This window comes from Cetorhinus maximus, chromosome 4 (genome assembly GCF_964194155.1).
Source record: "Cetorhinus maximus chromosome 4, sCetMax3.hap1.1, whole genome shotgun sequence".
Lineage (NCBI taxonomy): Eukaryota > Metazoa > Chordata > Chondrichthyes > Lamniformes > Cetorhinidae > Cetorhinus > Cetorhinus maximus.
The window spans coordinates 6090022-6112203 of NC_135882.1; the positions used below are offsets into that span (position 1 = coordinate 6090022).

At 41.6% G+C, this 22182-nt stretch overlaps 1 protein-coding gene across 1 annotated transcript in view; it reads left to right on the plus strand.

Moving 5' to 3' along the window:
- The window catches only part of tbc1d31 (TBC1 domain family, member 31), a 47400-nt gene that overhangs the window by 22881 nt on the left and 2337 nt on the right, over window positions 1-22182 (plus strand). Inside the window, exons 11-21 of the mRNA XM_078539861.1 lie at window positions 2582-2715; window positions 2817-2950; window positions 3663-3842; window positions 7794-8026; window positions 10385-10537; window positions 11920-12055; window positions 13252-13344; window positions 13837-13977; window positions 14937-15131; window positions 17860-18004; window positions 20533-20658. Of these exons, the coding sequence (XP_078395987.1) occupies window positions 2582-2715; window positions 2817-2950; window positions 3663-3842; window positions 7794-8026; window positions 10385-10537; window positions 11920-12055; window positions 13252-13344; window positions 13837-13977; window positions 14937-15131; window positions 17860-18004; window positions 20533-20658 (1670 nt within the window). The remainder of the gene's footprint in view (window positions 1-2581; window positions 2716-2816; window positions 2951-3662; window positions 3843-7793; window positions 8027-10384; window positions 10538-11919; window positions 12056-13251; window positions 13345-13836; window positions 13978-14936; window positions 15132-17859; window positions 18005-20532; window positions 20659-22182) is intronic.

A 22182-nucleotide genomic window follows, 5' to 3' on the forward strand; every position in this document is an offset into this window, starting at 1 on the left:
TGGCTAGAGAGCCAGCAAGAGCCCCACACCGCCTCCTTTGGGGAAGACCAGCTGAATTAAGTGCCAATGAGGCATTTAACTAGGCAGCAGTGGGACCTCTCCGGAATCAAGAACCTCAGGGTGGAAATCCCAACCTCCTCCCAAAAGCTGCCGTCCAATCAGAGGCATTGCTCAGCAATGCCAGCAGGAAAGTGGCTGCTGCTGGTGATGCACCTAACCAAGACCTAGGATCACTGAGGGTCAGCAGCAAGGGCAGGGTGTGGCTATCAGACCCCTTATAAAATTGGGTCCCTCAATCAGGCACTGAGTTCTTTGAACGAGGGCTCCCCCACTGGAAGCCCGCAAGCAACCCCAACAGGATTTGCTTCTCGGGTGTCCTACATGGCTAGCCCCCACCTGCTGAATACCAGCAGCAGCAGGATGAGGGCTTTAAGTGAGAACTAATTTTCTCATAGTTGTTTGGTGGTACAGAACTTGAGTATTGCTGAAAAAAGAGACATGCGATCGAAGCTTTTCGTCTTGCACTCATCAGGACAATTATGCAAGAATATGAAAGGAACAATAATTTATACTGCATGAGAAGAGAGTGCTGATTGGTTGGCAGGTGGACTCTGATTGGTAGAGGATTTGCCATAGAGAATGCAGCAGAGAACAGTTAACTGCCAAGCTTTTGTTTCGAATTCAAACCCGGCAGGTCGACTCTGACTGGTTAAGGCATGTATCCCCTGTGGCAACGCCTTGACCAATCAGAGTCGACCTGCCTGATTTGAAATTGAAACAAAAGCTTCACAGTTAACTGTTCTCTGCTGCATTCTCCATGGCAACGCCTCTACCAATCAGCCCAATTGCCAACTAATCAGCACACTCTTATGCAGTTCAAATTGTTGTTCCCTTTACTGTTGGTTGATCTTGCATAGCTTTTCGTCTTGTACTCATCAGGACAGCTTCAATAGTATTGCTGAAATTGTCCACTTAAGGGCCCCAATTGGCAGCAGGTTGGGAAGACTGTCCAAGAGCCTTCCCGCCCTGGACTTAATTAAGACAGAGGCCATGAAGGCGGTGGGGTTTCCACCTGCCATTTTCCAGCTCAATTAAATGCTCAGCGCAAGTCATTAAATTCTGCCTCTTATAACCACAGTAAATAAGGGTTCAACATTGAACGGCTTCAGTGTGTGTGCGTGTCTTAAGGTACAAACATAAATGTAATTCAGCCCCGATGAAGCAAAATACTTGGACAAATGAAGTAAGAGCCTCAGAGCACTTCACTATATTTTGTATGAAATAAGAGGAGCAAGTCCCCTTTGTATGCTGAATCAATTCTGAATACTCAGATTGAACTCCATGGATATTTTATAAGCCATATATTTGATTAGAAGTAATTTATTAACTGATATAAGTGGATTATAAAATGTACATTACTCTTCCTCTTCTGCAGGACGTAAATTGTATTGGGATACCATTCCACAGACAGCTCTCTACTAGCTTGTGGACAGTAAAATTCCTTATCAAATGAGAATTGGTACAGGGTATCTGAGTTAGACCCACACTTTAGCTGGATATTTGTTCCCAGGACAGTCCCCCCACTGGTTGGAGAACCAACGGAAACCCTGTCCTGCTTCCCTGGGGAGACCCGCCACAATTAAGCGCCCATTAGGCACTTAACTGGCTAGCGCCAGGCCTTCCCCAGGTTTTAGGTCCCCGGGGGTGGAAATCCAACCCTCGAGAGCTGCCAGCCAGTCGGAGGCCAACAGCTCTGCATTGCCAGCAGCGTCACCAGGAATGGTGGCTGCTGCCGATAATGCTCCCAGGGACAGCACGAGGATCAACACTGGATTCCAGGACACAAGTGAGTGGGGCAGAGTGGAGGTCGCAGGGAGAGGGTTGCCGGAGATGCAGGAGAGGTTGAGGATAGCAGAGCAAGAGAGAGACAAAGGAGAAAATGCACCAGCAGTTTAAGAAGCAGAACAGGTATAAGATTTGAGAGCAACACCAAGATGTTGGCTGTTATCAAAGAACATGAAAGTTAGCCATGATCGCCGACATTGTAAAAGAGGAATTGACATCCTGGTGGGTGGGATTCCCTTCTCGCCTTCAGCTTAATTGGGGACATTTTTTCCTGTCCGTTGATACTCAAAAGGGGCTAGTTAAACTTGTTCTGGAGGTGCTTTTGATTTTGGCCTTAACTGTCAAATGCAATAGTCATAGAGGTCTATAGCACAGAAAAAGGCCCTTCAGACCATCAAGCCTGCAACTTTTTCCTTTCTTTATAAAGCAAAATTCTTGAAACGCTTACCTGAATTGCTGTGATCATTTATGAAATTGAGTCAAAAATGAATGTGGGATTGATTAAGCTCCAGAGAACAGAGAGCTAATGAAAAGGGAATAAAATTAAATCTTATTTACTAATGTATTGTGTCTGTTTTACTGCAGAAAAGAGAGACTTGTGTGTTCGTTTGAAATTTTGCATTCTTGTGTTTGTCCTGATGAATGCAAGATGAAAAGCTTCAGCAACATGTCTCTGTTTTCTGCAATATTCAAGTTCTGTACTAGCAAGTGACTGTGTGTCTGTTTTATTCTTCAGGGTTTTGTCAGCCATGGCTCACTGGTCAGCCATCTTTGCTGAGGTCTCTTACCTTCCACTACTCGCATTTCCATTTGTCAAACTCTTTCAAAACAACCAGTTGATTGGGTTTGAAGTTGTTGCTACCATAATAAGTAAGTAAGAGTTGGACGGTGTCTTGATTTGTGGGAAAATGTTCCATTATTGAGGATAAATGTACTGTAGGTATAATCTTTCAATTTTACCTATTTTCTAGTAAGCTGGTGTCAACACTGGTTTGAGTACTTTCCAAATCCTCCAATCAATATCCTCAGCGTGGTTGAGAATATTCTGGCTCACCATGACAAAGAATTGCTGCAGCACTTGGTGAAATACAACATAACCTCACAGGTAGCAAGCTAATCTGCATTCCCTTGATTTACCAAATTCTCTTTAGATCTTGTCTTTGTGCTTTCTCTGTTGAACATGCTGTAATGGAAATTGATGGGGGAGCAGGTCATTCCTAATTCAAGCGTAGCATATCTGACCACAGAGTGAAGCTTCTTTACCAAGTCGCCCTAATCCCCAACCCCGGAAGCACCAATATGACAACAGAGTGATATTCCTAAAGCAGCTATACCCCTGGCCTCAAGAATGGGGCAGCTATTTAATGTTAAATGCAGAACAGTGTTTTTCTTTACACTGAGGTTGTTTCAAATTAATTTCGCTGTGTCCTTAAAGACGTCAGAAGGAAACTTTCATCCTATAACTCTAGATTAGCTTCAAGCACAGGTTACAAAGACACCAGGATTGTGTCTTAATTCACTACAAGACCCAGTACTAAATACAGTGATCAAGTTTTCAGTTCATTGAGCGTTCCTTTCACTTTTAAACTCACAAGTCACTGTGCATGATGTAATCTGTACTGTGCTGATCATCAACGGGGTCTAAAAATTCTGAAATCTGCCTAGGTCCCAGTAGAGCAAAATCTAGGCATTTAATTCTGCCATGTATTTAATCCCAAATTTTATTAACTATTTTTGGTTATTTTAAGTAATGCTAATGGTTTTTCAGTTTTGGTTTTTGTTGTTGTTTAATATTCACCAATCTTGTTTCTGTCCAGTTATATGCCTGGCCTCTTATGGAAACACTCTTCTCAGAGGTGCTAACGAGAGAGGAGTGGCTTAAACTATTTGATAATGTTTTCTCCAACCATCCGTCCTTCCTGCTGGTGGCAGTAGCGGCCTATTTAATTTGTTCACGAACTCCTTTGCTCCAGTGCAATATTAAAGAAGACCTTGAGGTGAGAAAAAAAGTTCAAATTGTGATTAATGTTAATTATGGAGGACAGCATTTTTCATAGTAATAAGCATGTTTATTTTTAATAGTTCATTGTTTAATTTTAAAAAAACTGTACGTCTTTGTTTAAAAACTGTGACCCTTCAATAGAGACAGTCAGCCTTCTTTCTCTCTCTTTCTTTGTCTCTCTCTCTCTCTCTCATTCTCTCCTGTTCTCTTTTTCACATTTAGACCCAACTGTTAATACCTTCCCTGGTTCACTGGTAACAATCACCCCTGTAACTCCGCCCCAGGTCTCTTATTTTTTTTCTTTATTCTTTCATGAGATATGAGTGTCTGTTGCCCACACATTGTTGTTGTCAACCACATTGCCGTGGGTCTAAAGTCACACGATGACAGATTTTCTTCCCTAAAGGACATTAGTGAATGGGATGGGTTTTTACAACAATCAATGATAGCTTCATGGTTACCATCACTGAGACTAACTGAATTTAAATTCCACCAGCTGCCATGATGGGATTTGAACCCATGTCCCCAGAGCTTTAGCCTGGGCCTCTGGATTGCTAGTCTAGTGAGATTACCATTATGTCACCAATATTGTCATTCTTATTACCATAGTAGACTCTCACTGCCCAATGTTTATCTATATGATGGTTTAGCTAGGAGTGTGAGGATAGTATTGCTTTGTGGCCTTTTGCACATATATACCCTCAAACCCTCTGAAAGCAGAGCGAGCAAACACTTGATGAGATGGTGCCTGATATAAATGCTTTAGCTAGTTTACTTCACAGCAAATAAATATACAACAGTGTATTTACTTATTTCAATTGGTATAACTTATCTTTGAATAATAGCACAAAATAATGCAGTTCGTACATTTCATTACAACATTGGGTCATATTGCCTGACTTAAAAAAGCTTCTTAACTACCTGTTTCAATTTAACCTTCACACAGGCCTTGCTGGACACTCCTGCCCCAGTGCTTTCAGTTTAAAAAGAAAACTGCATGTGTCCCTGGGAATGATTTTATCCAACCCACTCAACAGAAATGAATATCATGGGGAGAATTTTTCCCTCGTCGGGCGGGGGTGGGTGGGAGTGGTCAGGAAGCTGGCCTGCGATTGGGGCCGGACCTCGATTTCACACCGGCAGGCCAATGTGAAGCGCGGATGGCAGCGCTCTGCGCTCCCTGTGTGGGGCAGGTGGGCGAGAGCGCAAGTTTGCGCATGCGCGTGGGTGCATGCTGGAAAAGTTCCCTGAGGCACAGAGCTGCCTCAGGAGATGATAAGTTTAAAACATTAAAAATAAAGACTTTAAAAATGTTATAAAACATGTCCCCTCGTGTGACTCAGTCACATGAGCTGGGACATGTTACTAATGATACGTTAAAATTTTTATTTCACTTTTTATTTGCTGTTGGAAACCTCATCCCACCCAAAGGTCGCTTGCCTATTTCATCTGCCCGGTGATCGTAATGTTGGACGGGCAGAGAAAAATTTCTTTCTATTATAACTTTAATGGCCTTAACAGGCCTTTTGATTGTCGGTGGGCACGCTGCCAACTCCGGCGCACGCCTGCCAACCGAAATATCGTACGAGTGCGCAATGACATCAGGACACTCACCCAACACCATCGCGTGTCATTTTATACTCAGTCGGGTCGGGCACGTGCCCACCCAATGAGCGTTATATTCTGGCCCATGTGTTCAGGCAGAATGCCCATTTTGCACCTTGCCTGATTTTACACTGCTTTGAAGTCAGTGCAGCGTAAAATAGCGTCAGGTGTGAAGTATGTGTCTAACCTGATCCTGAACTCTCCCTGTTCCCAACTGTCAGGTTAAGTTAAAATGCTCCCCTCTGCCTCAGCGTTCACAGCTAGAAAGGGATCAGAGATTTCTCAGTGCACTGGGTGTGAATTTTTTATTGATCGCTGAAACAGGCTGATAAATTGCTTATTATTTACAGTCTGTGGGAAAACACCATCTCGGAATTTCACTGCCATCTTAAATACCTTGCATCCCTTTTATTCAAAAGTGTATGAATGCACTATGTTTTAAAATCCCAATTAAATTTTTCCAAATCCTTTCTGTAGGGGGGTAGATGATCCCAAAAAAAAGTCCCGAAATGTGATAATCCCTTATCAAGCAGCTTTGTCCTAGGCCATTGCCGGTGTAATTCTCACCCAAATACCAAATAGAGATGGTTAGATTTTTCTGTCACACTCTGGGAAGATACCTGTCCTGCAGCATACAGCATAGAAAGGTGGGGAAATGATCTGCATTCTTCAATAGCCCAGGAGTCCTGGCTACCCAGTGCTGGACTGTTATTCTTATTTTATGTTTCTCTCTAGTTGATGTGAGATTGGAGCTTGCATCATCAGTTTGTGTTAGTATCAACATGTGACTGAGAATTCCTGCAGTAAAAACTGAATGGCTACAGACTTGAAAAGAAAGGAAAAAAAAAACTTGAATTTATAGAGCACCTTACACCACCACAGGATGTCCCAAAGTGCTATATAGTCAATGATGTGCTTTTTTTTTTTAAGTGTAACCACTGTTGTAATAATATAAGAAACACAGCAGCCAATTAATGCACAGCATGCTCCACAAACAACAATGTAATAATGACCAAATAATCTGTCTTTTGTGATGTTGCTTGAATGATAAATATCGGTCAGGATACTGAGACAACTCCCCAGCTCTCCTTCAAAACAGTGCTGTAGGATCTTTTATATCTACCTGAGAGGACAAACCGTTCCTCGGTTTAATATCTCATCGGAAAGACAGCACCTCTGACAGTGCAGCATTCCCTCAATACTGTACTGGGAGTGTCAGCCTAGATTGTTGTGCTCAGGTCCTGGACTGGGACTTGAATCCACAGCCTTCTGACTCAGAGCTGAGTGTGCTACCCAATGAGCCACAGCTGACCCAAGACAAGTAGATTTTGGATCCATTGAATACTGCCTTCTAGTTTTTACTACACCCATGGTGGTAGTGCTGTCAGTTTGGTACCTGAATAAATTTCGTAATTGAAAACAATCAGTCCCATTTGCAATGATATGCGTGAGAGTGTTAAGAGTAGGTTGAGTGGTTCTGCAGCATCTCATCCCATTATTATAAGAACATTAAAAAATAGGGTCAGTAGTGAAAAATATTTCTCCATCTCAGTCCTAAATACCCCTTATGCTGAGATTATGTCCCCTAGTTCTAGAGTCTCCAGCCAGTGGAAGCATCACTTCAGCATCTAACTTCTCAAGCCTTCTTAGAATATTGTATGTTTCAGTGAGATCGCCTCTTATCAGTGTTCCATACAAGCTGCACAACAACTCAATCCTGCACAGACCATGTACAAGTTGCTGCGCAAAAAAATGTTAAACTTAAATTGCCAGGTGTGCTTCCCCTAAAAAATTAGAGGGTACATTGCCCCTCATTCTTCTAAATTCCAGAGTATATAGTCCCATTCCACTCTATCTCTCCTCAGAGGACAAGCCACTCATCCCAGAAATCAATCTGGTTCATAATTAAACCACACAGAATTCATATGTCATATTAGCATTGCCAATTCAGAAATAATAGCAGTTGAAAATAAGTCCTGTATAGGGACAGAACAGCTGGGATCTACTTGATCCCAAGAGTGCAGACCCAGCAGGTGTTGAGAGAGAGGAAAATGGAACGAGAAATTGTCCTGGGAGGTGGAACTATTTCAGCGCTGATACTGAATGCATACACTTCACCAAAAGCAGAAAGGAAGATGATCTGTATTCTCAATGTTAATGACCCTGAAGCCCTGTCATTGTGATTTTACAAAGTAATGCTCTTTCAGCCAAAAGTTCTTGTATCGTAATCCTATGTAAAATTGTTGTGTATGGCGTGTTTGGAAGCGTGAGGTGAAGGGAGGAACTAATGTGAATTTTATACGGTATCTGGAAAATTCAAACAATCTTTTATCTGACGTAGCATTTCTTCCATCACCGTAACAACCTGGACCTAAGTGCCGTGATCAAAGAAGCATACCATCTTATGGATACCACACCTGAGGATATCCACCCCAAACGCATGTTGGATGACTTTGTACCATTAACCAAAGGGCAGTATCCAATATTTAACAAATATCCAAAGTTTGTTGTTGACTACCAGACTAAAGAACGTGAGAGGATCTGGCATGAGGAGTTGGATTATTTAAAAGAAAGGTAAACACAAAAGTGATAATTAAGAGGAGTTTTGTTTTTTCGCCATTTCTTTTATACAGTGTAACTACAGATGCGGAAGTAGATGCTAGATTTGTATGTTTTCACTACAAATTTAGCATTGGTGTGAAAACAATTTCACCTTCAGACAGACAATAAACCTGTGTAATGTTTAAGTGTTACTGTCTCAACTGATTCAGGGATGGCTTGAGCCTTCCTCCTCCCGAGAACTTGCTACTCCAACTCAGTTTGGGCCTTGTCTCTGCATTTGAGCTGCATTGTGCTCTAACTGCAACATCGATGCAAAGTGAAACTACCTTGCATTGATGTTACAGTTGTAGTGTGGATGCACCCTCAGTAGTTCATCCAAGTTAAAATCATTCAGTTTTTATATATGATGGGCATGCGAGAATACTCCATTGTTGAGTTCTTATATGTTTGCTCATTTGGAAAGATTTTTCAAATTACGAGTTACTTCATTAAATTAACCAGGAAGTAGTTTCACAGTGTATAAAACTGTCACTTCTAAAACTAAAGCTGATGCTTAGCTGGTGAACCTTTCAGATACATTGCCTGATTCATCACTGAAGTCTTTTAGCTTTTGTTTGAAAGTTCTTCCAATTTCCAACGGTGTCCCAAATGATATATTTGCTCCAGCTGTATATGCTCATGATGGGACCTCAACATCTGTCGTGAATCTGGCATTGACTTTAGAATACGGTCTGTTTCTCATTGCTGATTCGTTTGATCATGTTTTGGAGGCTAGGAACTGGAAAGTGTAAATCTATGGGCCAGAAATATACCCCCGTTGGGGGGGGGGGGGGGGCTGCCATTTTACGTGGGCGGGCCAATTAAGGCCCACCCAGCGTGACGCTCGCCTGGAAGCGCTGACAGGGGGTGGGGGGGGTTCCCTGCGCTCTTTTGCGCATGTGTGCGAAAGAGCGCAGAGATCTCCCCGAGGCACAGAAGTGCCTCAGGAAGACGTGTTTCAGTACTTAAGTTTTAAAGAAATGTTTTTAACACTTTTAAAACATGTCCCCTTATGTGACACTATCACATGAGCTGGGACATGTCAAAGAATAAATGTATACATTTTTATTAGATTTTAAAACACTTCATGAAACCTCATCCCGCCCGTGGATGAGGTTTCATGAAAAACGCGATGGCCGCCTGGCCTCTTTGCCTGCCCCCCAACCTTAAGGTTGGACGGGCAGCTCATTAACTTGAATTAATTAGGTTTTAAATGGCCTTAATAGGCCTTTGACAGTTCGGCGGGCGAACTGAAAATCTAAATGACACGCAGTGACGTTGGGACACCCGGCCAACGTCACCACGCGTCATTTTACGTGTCGACGAGCAGGCCCCACCCCCACTCACCGATGGGAAGATTCTTCCCATGGAGTATGCAAGGCAAAGACTTTTAGTTAGTTAACGAGAACGCCCACGTAGAAACAGCAAGAGACCATTCAACCCCAACCTGCTCTATCACTGTTAGATCATGGCTGATCAGAATCTCAACTCTGTTTACCAGCCTTGGTTCCATAGCCCTTCATACCCTTGCCTAACAAAAATCTATCGCTCAGTTTTGTAATTTTCAGATAACCTCTCCCAGCCTCAACAGCTTTTTGTGGGGTGAGTGTTCCAGATTTTCAAAACCCTTTATGTGATAAAGTGCTTCCCAACATCACCCCTGAATGGCCTCTCTAATTTTGAGGTTATGTCCCTTGTTCTGTACACTCCTATCCTCTGATTGTAATGGCCTAAATTCAGGCTCTCGGGTACATCAGGGCTCCATATACCAGAGTTAGGACCAAGTTAAGAAGACAGGTAGCCCAGACCAGGCTTGTATTTCCTTGATTATAGGTGATTAAGCAGCAATTCTAATTGGTGCATAAGATGAAGAAAAGACTGCACAGGGTGGAGAAAAAATCTGATTCCTTTGGTGGGAGAGTCCAGAACAATAAGGGGGCTTAAAATGAGAGCTAGGCCGTTCAGGGGTGATGTCAGGAAGCACTTTTTCACACAAAGAGTAATGGAAATCTGCACAACTGTCCCCCAAGAAGCTGTCGAGACTGGGGATGAATTGAAAATTTCAGAATTGAGATTGATGGATTTTTGTTGGGTAAGGGAATTAAGGTTTCAAAACCGAAGTGGGTAAATTGAATTAAAATATATATCAGCTTTGATCTAACTGAATCATGGAACATTCTCAAGGGGCTTAGTGACGTCCTCCTATTCCTGTGCATATTGACAAGATCTCATTTTTGGGACAATCACTTGGTAATCAGTAGCTCTGCTAAAGGTCGGGCAAAAACACTGGCCTAGCTGACTCATTTATTTTTGCTCTCATGGTCTGTTCAGGCAGTTGGCACATGGACTGCAAGCTGAAAGTGTTAAGAGGCAGGCTGAGAATGCAGCCTGGTACCGGCAACAACAGTTACTGCAGGAAGCTGAGGAGCAGAGAAGAAAGATCCTGCTTGAAGAGGAACAGAAACTTGTAGAACAGAGAGTAAGGTAATCTGCACCTGTGTTCTCAGTTTGGAATAGCTTATGCTGTTGTAAATACAGCCATTATATGGAATAGTAATTGTAGGAAAACCTATCCCCAGTGTGTTTTATATTTGGTCTGTCACATGTCTACCTATCAGAAGCTCTCACTATACAATTATATATATTATATTGCACATTGCTGTTATTCAGGTGCTATCACAAGGGCTGCTGCATCCCAAACTGCAATGGCCAGCTTTAGATGTACTGCAATCAAGCTCCCATATGCTGATCAGATTTTTTCTCTAGATAACTTCTCTTAATTACTTCTTATGTCCACATGAATTTGGCATGGCAAGAAAAAGCATCAGAAACAGTTGAGCTGTTTTATGTTTTGTATTCTTACTTGCATTGGACACACTTTGCTTTACATCCTTCTCTTTCCACTCTGAAGCAATAACTTATGTTGGGAATGGCTTTACTAGTGAAGCAGCCTGTTGACTAAATGGGCATTCTTCCTTTGAGAGCCTAGAATGAGAATGTGAGATTATTTGATTGTGGGGTATTGCACCTGATCAGATACATGAGCCCATCAAAATTAGGCTGACAATTCAAGCAGCACTGAGGGATTGCTTTCATATGCTACAGTTGCATCAATTCAGTGACAAAATTCTGTTCCCTCAGGAGTTGATGCTCTTTTTCACAATGTTAAGTTAATGATTCATCAAAGCTGTGTGATCATTTGCTTTCTTGTGCTCTGTTAAATTAACTTTAAGAAAATAAGTAAAAAGAAAGAATTTCAGTCTTTCACAACCTCATAAGGTCCCAATGTGCTTTACAGCCAGTTAAGTACCTTTGGATTGTGATGTAGGAATTGTGTTGGCCAATTTGTACACAGCAAGGTCTCTCAGACATTAAAGAGGTAATGACCAAATAATGATAAAGAGCTAGATGTTGATTAGGACTTCAGCAATAACTCCCCAGTTCCTCTTCAAGTAGTGGCATAGAAGCTTTTACATGCACCTGAGAAAGGAGAAAGCTTTAACCTCTCAGCTGAAGGACAGCACCTCCAGCAGTGTAGCACTCTCTCATTACTGCACTGGGAGCGTCAGCCTGGAATTTGTGCTCAAGTCCCTAGATTGGGGCTTGAACCCACAACCTTCTGACTCAGAGGGGAGGAGTGCAACTCACTGAGCCATGGCTGTCACTTGAGTCAGCCATAAGTCTATTGACGTTACTAATACCACATTGTTCCACATTTGTTCCTTGATAAAAGTAAATGGACAAATTAGTATTGAATGGCAAATAATCCAAATGTACATTTTGAACGTAATTCTAAACATTAATTTGCTGCAAAGTACAGGAGCTTAGCCGGTGTTTTCCTTTATTTAATATTCTTTCCCTTGAAGGCTTGCTGCTATGAAGCGTGAATTGAAGGTAAAAGAACTTCAGGTCTTGGATGCAGCACACAGGCGCTTCCTGAAACATCAGCAGGAGCAACAAAAATCTGAATTAAGGAGGCTTGATGATGAGATTGATAGGAAGGTCTGCGTGATTGAAGTTTACTTTTTGTTCTTATCAGTTAACGTTAATTTGTGTGAGAAACTTGACCCAGCATATTTTATTGGTTTGCCTTTAAAGCTTTAGTTTCCAACATTATGCTATTCACTCCATTTTCCGACTTTTAACTTTCCACATATTCCCTGGGTAGGTTGCCGTCTCCGTCTTGCTGCCAGGTCTTACCCACACTATAGCTATGAAAAGGTATATGAGCAACCCAAGCACTCCTGCTGTTATCTTTTTTTGAGCTGAATGCAAGTGTAAAGATTAGTTGACTTGGCTGTTCAAAGTCTGCACACAATGGATCAACTCACTTCGGTTTTACTACCAGAATGCAGCTACAAAACTAGTTAGAATTTTTTACGAACTGTTACAAATATTAAAATTTTCATCCTTGTTTTCAAATCCCTCCCTGGCCTCGCCCTCCCTATCTCTGTAACCTCTTGCACCCCACAACCCTCCAAGATATCCTCTAAATGTGGCTTCTTGATCATCTCTGATTTTTATTGCTCTGCCATTAGTGACTGTGCCTTCAGCTGCCAAGACTCTAAACTCTGGAATTCCCTCCCTAAACCTCGCTGCCTCTCTGCCTCTTTCCTCCTTTACAGCACTCCCAAAAACCTACCTTTTTGACCAAGCTTTTGGTCACCTCCTTATGTGGATCAGTTGCCACATTTTATTTTATACTGTCTTTGAGACACCTTGAGACGTTTTATTACATTAAAGCACTGTACAAATACAAGCTGTTGTGGTCCCACTTAGTCTTTCCCCTTGTAAACATTATGTTAAACAGTGATATTCTGCATAGAGAAATAGTTTGTTGCAATGTTACCTGTATAATACTTTCCTAATTTACCTCGAATTGTGCACTTTGTATCATTTTCTGCCCATACCATTCATCAATCTACCTAAGAGGGCTATTTATTAACCTGCTTCCAGTTGGTTGGTAACAGCAATCTGGGCTGACGTTTCCCTCTCCTCCCTGTGGAGGATGATTGTGGAGAGTATCAGCTCTCTTGATAACATGGCTGAAGTCAGAAACACTTGACTCCAGGCTTGATCCTCCAACCCTCACCTCCACCTCCACCTCTGCTCTCCACCAAAATCATTGTTGTTTCATGTGTGTTGGTGCTCATGTGTTTTATTGAAGTACAAAATGTGGTCTCTCTTTTTGGTTTAAGGTTGCTCTCCGAAGCAAGGAAACAGCTGCCTTAATTCAGGACATTGAAGTCAGAAATATGGAACTGGACATGCAAAAAAAAATATTTGAGCAAGTATGCAATATTCATATCTACCATGTTCACTATAATGTATGTCTGAAATATGAGCATAGCAAAGAAGCTAAATGTTAGTCCATCATTATTGAATTTTTTTAAGGTTAGCTAGTAAAAAGCTTAATGGCCTTCTCTGGTTGCCTCCAACCGAATAAATGTATTTTTAAAATGTTTGCTCAATTCAGACCTTGCATAAGAGCACTTAATTGCAGGCTTGTCAGCTGATGTGTCTGTATGTACTGTAGACTTTGTTTATTCTTGAAGCATGTCTCACTTTACAAAGAAAATGCCAAGAAATGTATGCATTCTTACAATCTAAAACACTTCAATGATATTTTGAATTTTTGAGAGATTGACTATGTTCTACGTACCATATGGTGTGTATGCATTCTATGGTTCAGCTATCTCTGGTTTCAATAACCGAACTAAAACATAAAATTGCGCAGATTATTAAAATAACTCCATGCTACTGTAACAAAAATACAATTGCAGCAACTTGCCAAGGATCAGGATACTGTGATGCGGGATGTGAAAGGACACTTGGATACCAATTGGATCAAGGCAGATGTTGAAGAACAGAAGTTTAAGAGGATGCTGGAGATGGACCAAGATCCAAATGTTGAGGATTATAAGGTACATTGTATGCAGTTCCCTGTAATAATGGTTGTTTGCTATTGCTGTTCAGGCTCCCTCCCAATTTTATTATTTCAGCCTTACAGCAAATGCTGTAATTGGATGCACATCTCTCATGATCGAAAGCTGCACCTTTGTGCGTCCCCTGTATCTTTCAATAGGATGCTGTGCACTGGAGGCTGCCCACCATATACACCTGCCCTGAGCAATAGGTAGAAAAATACCATGTGGGAATCGCAGTTTACCTAAGATAATGACATTTATATATGCAGTATTATGCATAAGAATACACAACGATCAGCTTAAGTTACATGCTACAAAGTGTCTCCAGAACGAGCAATTGTATGGGTTGTAGGAGCCAGTAAAACCCTGTCACTGACTAGGTATAACCCGTTCTATCAAATGGCATAAAGGTGGTTACAGCCATGGCGTTGCAACCCCTCAGACTGTTAATCAGCCTCCAAATCCTTCCACTATGTCACCAATATGAAAAAATGAAAAGAACAACAAAATATGGTTAGAATTTTCTGTAAGTCAGAAATTTTGGTTTTTTTTTATATATAAAACTGGGCCCTTTGTGTTAATAAGCATTTTTGGTGAGAGGGCAAGTTGTGCATGGGGACAAAACTATAATGGAAATTCAGTCTATCAGTGTTTGAATTCCTTGCGCTATAGTACAGCTGACATATCACTAACATACACACACGAATTTACGAGAAGCAACCAGTTTTGTCATGTTATTTTCAACACTGTTGTGACAGACACTGATCTGACTCTGAATTGCTACTGGAACAATCGCAGTTGATATGAATTTAATGTTTTGCCTGGAAAGTATTTCTTTACAAAGTATACTCCTGGCAAATGTTTTGAAAATCTTTTGTACCCTGTGCAGGTACTTAAAGCCTACTGAGAATGTATACTCTTTCTCATTATTGTAAATTTGTTACATTGCTGACCAGAACAATGAAGAGGAGTTAGCCAAAGCTGATCAGCTGTCTGCTGCAGTGGGATGGCAAGCACAGATGCTGCACAAGCAAAGGGTTTACAATTTGGATCAGAAGAAATGCCAAACAGAGTTGGCACACCTTGCCAGTGAGAGCAGAGAAAGGGAGACCAAGCTGTTGCAGATGACAGAGGAAGTTAAAGGTAAACAGGTGAGTAATGTCAAGTGTGAAGGTGGAACATATTTGTAAAATGGGCTTTCTATTCACCAATGCTTTAAGTATAAATGTGCATGTCTCCACCTCACCCCTTCAATTTAACTTGAGAATGAGAAAGGTGTTCCATTTGACGGCAGCACAAGCATGCTTAATTATCTGATGCCTTATAACATTTCAGAATGTTAGATTATATTGAAGTTAGGCAAGTGAATAAGAGTTTATACTGTCTGAATAAGTCCACGCTGGATATTTATATTGTAGATTGAACTATCGCATTTATCCAGTCATCATTTTAATACAGGTAGTTATCTTTTTGTCAGGTTTCCAACTACATTTGTGACACAGATGTGTAAAGATTATAAAACTACAATGAGCCAAATGATAAGCATGCTTGAATTTCTATAATCATGCAGATTCTGACACTAGTAACTGGTCCCCAGCTCAAAAGATCAAACAACCTTGGGCTAATGTGTACTGGAAAAGTACATACGTCAATTATATTAGGAACATAGGAGCACGAGTAGGCCTTCAGCCCTGCTCCGCCATTCACTACAATCATGGCTGATCATCTACTTCAATGCCTTTTTCCCCACACTATCCCATATCCCTTTATGTCATTGGTATTTCAAAATCTGTCAATCTCTACTGTAAACATACTCAATGACTGAGCCTCCACAGCCCTCTAGGGCAGAGGATTCCAAAGATTCACAACCCTCTGAGGAAAAAAAAATCTCATCTCAGTCCTAAGTGGCTTCTCCCTTATTTTGAAATTGTGTCCCCTGGTTCTAGACTCCACAACAAGGGGAGACATCTTACCTGCATCTACCCTGTCTATCCCTTTAAGTATTTTGTAGGTTTCAATGAGATCACCCCTCAATCTTCAAAGCTTTTGGGAGAATACAGGCCCAGTTTCCTCAATCTCTCTTCATAGGACAGTCCCATCATCCCAGGAACAAGTTTGGTGAACCTTTGTTGCATTCTGTCTATAGCAGCAATATCCTTCCTAAGGTAAGGAGACCAAAACTGCACACACTGCTCCAGGTGCAGTCTAACCAAGGTTCTATACAAATGAAGCAAGACTTCGCTACCCATGTACTCAATTCCTCTTGCGATGTAGGCTAACATACCATTAGCTTTCCAAACTGCTTGCTGCACCTGCATGTTAGCCTTCAGTGATTTATTGACGAGGACACCAAGGTCCCTTTGTACATCTACACTTTCTTACCATTTAAGAAATACTTTGCATATCTGTTCCTCCTATCACAATGGATAACCTCACATTTTTCCACAATATATTACACCTGCCATGGTCTTACCCATTCACTAAGTTTGTCCAAATCCTCTTGAAGCCGCTTTGCACCTCCCTCACAAAACACAGCTTTGTGTCATCCGCGAACTTGGAAACATTACACTTGGTGCCCACGTTCAAATCATTGATACAGATTGTGAACAGGTGGGGGCAGGGGGAAGTACTTATCCTTGCAGTATCCTACTAATCACAGCCTGCCAACGTGAGAATGACCAGTTTATTCCTACTCTCTGTTTTCTGCCTGTTAGCCAATCCTTAGTCCATGCCAGTATATTGCCTCTTATCCCGCATGCTTTAATTTTGCTAACCAACCTCCTGTGGGGTCAGCCGTCCCTCTTTTCCCCCCCCATAGCCCTGCAGTTGTCGCCCCATTTGAACGTTAGTATTCGCTCTCCATCCACATCTGGGGGGGCTCTGAATCCAGATCATGATAAATTCAAGATCTTAATGTCTTTCCTAAAAAAAAAACTGTGGTGTCCAGAACTGGCTGCATTACTCCAGCTGAGGCCTAACCATTGACTTATAACTTCTCTATTTGTATATGTACTTTTAACTTGCTTACCATTTCAAAATCAATAGTGGAGAGATGTGTGAATCACAGACCAAGTGCCCAGGTTAGGTTTGTGAATGCAGCCTACAAGTATTTGTTCAGTCATGTTATCCCAGAGGTGTAATTAGCAATCACTAACAAATGGGGTCCACTGTTAGTGTTTTTAAAGTGGTTCTGAAGTATTCCTTCAGGAAATTATTAGCAGCTCAATGCCGCTCTTGTGTTCAAAGAGCAAAGCCCAGTTTAATCCTGACGTTGGTTATTATCAACTAAACAAGTACATCAGTAATTTAGCATGTTGACTTTTAAGTGATTATTATAGGAATGGTGAATTCTATACGCTAAGCACTTTGGAACATCCTGAGTACATGAAAGGTGCTATATAAATGCAAATTCTGCCTTTTTACTTGCCAGTTTAACTTTTGCTTTACATTTTAAAGCTGGTATTGCTGATAATATAGAAATATATATTCTACAAAAAAAAGGACACAAAATGAATCAACTTAACTGAACAGTTCTGCAATTTAAACAGGTTTGACTCCCATAACAAGTTAAGGAGTTAGTTGCTTTGAATTGTGGAGCAATTGCGGGGAATTCTCTGCCCCAGATGGCTGTGGCGGCTCAGTCATTATGTTCAAGACTGAGATCGACAGATTTCTACATACTGAAAACATCAAGGGACACAGGGATAGTGCAGGAAAATGGTGTTGAAGTAGAAGATCAGCCATGATCTCTTGCTCTATTTCTTATTTTCTTATGTCTTTCATTGCCGGGTTGGTGGGGGGGGGCGTGGAATAGGGAGGGGATTTCAGTTGAATTTTGGTGTAACTACAAAGCCGGTTTAATTTTGTTTCCTCGTGCAGTGGGATGAGGTTGTTGGAAGGCATGTTCAGCCAAAAGCATCACAACAAGAGAGGGCTGCTGCTGAGGCTCAGAGACCCCCGTTGCTGTTGGATGAAATGAATCGAGCAGCGGAATACGATGGAGATCTGCACAAAAACTTATTTGGTAAACATCCAAATCATTCTTCAGTGTTATTGGAGGTATATAAGTCAGCAAAATGCTGGAAATGGATGGCTGGTTTGTTGGCACATGAAAGAAGGAAGGTTAACTCTCCAGGTGTGAGCCTTCAGCCCAGCTGCTGTAAAACCCTTTTCTTAAAGGACCGAGAAGTTAAGGCATGTGATTGCAGGGGCAGGAACAATGAGCAAATGAACAAGAAATTCAAATCAACTGTTTTCACATCAGTGTTGGCAAACGCTTCACAAAGCTCAAAAGAAGTGTAAGCTATTGTTCACTGTGCAAAGTCATCTCAAACCAATTCAATATTTCGGTATTTAATATTTAGATCTTTGAGGAACACAGCAAATTGGGTGGGCAGTCAGTGCTTCTGAAATGCAAAGGTAATCAGCCAAATGTGGATCCTGTGCACTGTGAGAAGCCAACCAAAAATAGGGAAGGTTTGATTTTTGTAGTACATTTAAGCTAAAGAAGTTCAACTGGAAAATGATTCCTTTCGACAAGCAGCTGTCAAAGCACTCTCTTCCCAAAATGATACGTGGGGCCTGAATTTTTCAGTCGGATTGTGGGGCCTGGCCCTGCACGTAAAATGACACACAACGACGTCAAGCATGCATTCCGATGTCATCGCGCTATCTCGCAATGTTTCGCTCAGCGGGCGCGCGCCGGAGTCGGCAGTGCGCCCGTCGATAACTAATAGGCCCATTAAGGCCATTAACCAATTAATTAATATAATTGTTTACGCTGGCCATCCAACCCTAAGGTTGGCGGGCAGGCAAAAAAGCCAAGCGGCCTTCATGTTTTTTAGGAAACCTCATCTACGAGCGGAATGAGGTTTCCTAAAGCTTTTACCACTTAAATAAAAAAAATTTTCCTGAAATATAAAAACATGTCACATCTCATGTGACACAGTCACGAGGGGACATGTTTCATTAAATTTTCAAACCATTTATTTATTTATTTCAAAAGCGCTTCAATCTCCCTGAAGCAGCTCCGTGCCTCGGAGATTGAAGCGCTCTTCCGCGCGCATGCGCTGGCCCCGCCTCTCCCTCCTCCCTCCCCCATCCGCACAGGTAACGCTGAGTGCTAAGACTTGCGCCTTTACACTGGGCGGGCCTTAATTGGCCCGCCCACATAAAATGGCAGCGCAGAGCTGATTGTGGGTGGCGGCCGACTCCGCAACCGCTCCCGCCGAGCCCGCCTGCCGACTGAAAAATTTAGGCCCTGGTGTTTTTTTCCCTCGATATACCAGGTTGTAAGTTTCTGAGTTTAGCTAGACTCTTCAGTGACTGAGAAAAACCCTGTCAATGGAGGGGAAGTCTTGTCATTCTGAGTTGGAATCATGCTACACCGAAGGAGGCCATTCAGCCCATCATGCCTGTTGTTTTGCACTGCTGAGAAGCCGATTAGTGGTGCCAGCAGAGCTCAGTAAAGGCCTGTCAATGCCTAGAATAAGACTTGTCCCAGTGGGGCAGAAGCAAGGGATGGAAGAATGGGATGAAACTAAATAATTTACCAAAATGAATGAAGAACAAAGGGAGCTTTCTGGTGTTTTTCAGCATGTGACACTTACTATGACACAGCTGATGGTAAAGGCTGAGTTGTTAAAATCCCAGAGGGAATCTTGAAACAACTGTCATAACCCATTTTTGAAATTTGTAATTTCGAGATGCAGACTTTGAATTCAGTTGGAATAAGACCACCGAGTCTCGTGGTTTTTATATAAAACTAAATTAAACATTTATTAATTTAACAACTAATTAAACACATACACATGTCCACAAATTACTACCATAATAACTTTTAAGCAAATCCCCAAATTAATCACTCCCAGGTAAATCTTCACCAAGGCAACAATAACCCATAGACTTTAAACAGATACCAAGGAAAGCACATTTGACCGTATGAATTCAAAATGAGGTTCCCTTGAAATTTAGTTCCTTTGCAGACAGTTGTAGGCCTACAGGCTGGTTAGATGTTAAATGCCTCTAAATCACACACACAAATTCCCCTCGGTTTATACCTAGCTTTCCCTTTGAATGTAAATTTTCCACTGTATCCTAGGCCTTTAATTTTACCTTTCCTAACAATAATATCCTTTCATTCCACCAATTTTATTAGTAATATAAAACATTGCTTGACGTCTCCCAACTAGGTGCAAGATTTTACCCATTCTTTTGAATGGTTTATTCAACAAAAGCAAATTGCACTTTACCTTCTACTCCTTACATTAATTAATATCTCAAACTACTATACATCAAAGCACCAAGACTAGTTGGCTTTAATCCAATTAAAACACACACAGACACACACCTAGACACAGACCCTTACTAGAATTCTATTTAAAAAAATAATTTCCAATAACATTATACACATTAATATATCTTCATGACACAATGTTGATCACTGAGCAACATTCTTGCTCCTCGTTTGAGGACAATACAGTATTGCTATAACGCTTTTAAATTGAACTCAGTTGCAATGGTATGTGAGTTTGCCTTTTTTTCCTTCCCTAGAGGGGCTTTGTCACACAAGTACTAAATATCCAATGAAACAAAGAAGGGATCCATTACAAGGCAGTGGAGAGCAAAATCCTGGCAGTCTCTGTTTGAACAATGTGTCTTTGGACTCCTCTGTGCAGTGTAAGTGTGTGTTAGAAAATTGTTGTTCTTCTTCAGTTTGCAGTCCAAAGGCAGGTCCAACCCACAGCGCCACGATCTCTACCGTGAGTAGGGCAAGGACACAGGTCCTGAATCCACCCCAGCCAGAACAAGGATTGAACCCTGTGCTGTTGGAACCAAACTGATCCACACCGGCTGTCCAGCCAACTGAGCCAACCAGCTCCCCCAAGGAATCCAAGTTGCTATGGCAACAGACACTTTTGAACATGTTGAAGTGTGGAGCTTGGATAGTGATGGTAGAGGCTCCATTGTTCTTTCCATCACATGGCTGACCAGGAATCTCTCCTGCGCTTACTGCATGCCATTGGCGAGAGCCAGAAGGATTTACAAGTCGATACTCAACCTTTTTGGCCGTATTTTGAACGTACTTTCCTTGACCAGTTAGAAAGTTAGTTGCCACCTAATCAGAGCTATAATTTTTTTTTTCAAATCAGCGAATCATAGAATAACTGCACAAGGAAAGAGGCCATTCAGCCCATTGAGTCTGCACCAGCTCTTTCAAAGAGCCACTCCAGTTAATGCCACTCCCAGCTCTTTCCCCATATCCTTGCAATTGTTTTCTCCTTCAAGTATTTATCTAATTCCCTTTTGAAAGGTACTATTGAATCTGTTTCTACCGTCCATTCCAAATCCTAACTCCTCGTTGTGCAAAATGTTTTTCCTCATGTCACCAGTGGTTCTTTTGCCATTCACCACCTTAAAGCTGTGCCCTGAGCCATCTGAAACAGTGTCTCTTTATTTACTCTTCTAAACCCTTCACTGATTTAAACACCTCTATCAAATCTTCTCCCTACTTTTTCTGTTCTAAGGAGAACAACCCCAGATTCTCCAGCCTGTTCACATAACTCCTTCCCGGATCAGTTCTGGTAAACTCTTGTTCTCTCTCGAGAGCCTTCACATCCTTCCTAAAGTTTGGTGTCCAGAATTTGGCACAATGCGGCAACTGGAGCCAAACTATACTTTATACAAGTTTAGAATAACTTCCTAGCTTTTTGTAGTCTGTATCCTTGTTAATAAAGTCCAGGATCTCAAATATTTTGTTAACCTACCTGCCATCTTCAAGGATTTGTGCTCAACACCACCTGCGCCTCCCCCCCCAATCTCTCTTCTTGCACCCGCTTTCAAATTCTACTGTTTAGCTTATATTGTCTTTCCTAATTCTTCTTACCAAAATGTGTTACCTCATGATTTCTCTGTTGAATTTCATCTGCCACATATCCAGCCATTCCACCACCCTGTCTATGTCTTCTTCAATTCTATTATTATCTCCTTCACTGCCTACATGTCCAAGTTGTGTCAAGTGCAAATTTCAAAATTGCGCCCCCATATTCCCAAGTCCAAGTCATTAATGTACATCAACAGCAGCAATGGCCCTAGTACTGAAACCTGAAGAACTCCACTCTATATCTCCCTCCAGTCCGAAAATATAGTCATTCACCACAACTGAAAATACTGTGGATGCTAGGAACCTGAAATAAGAACAAA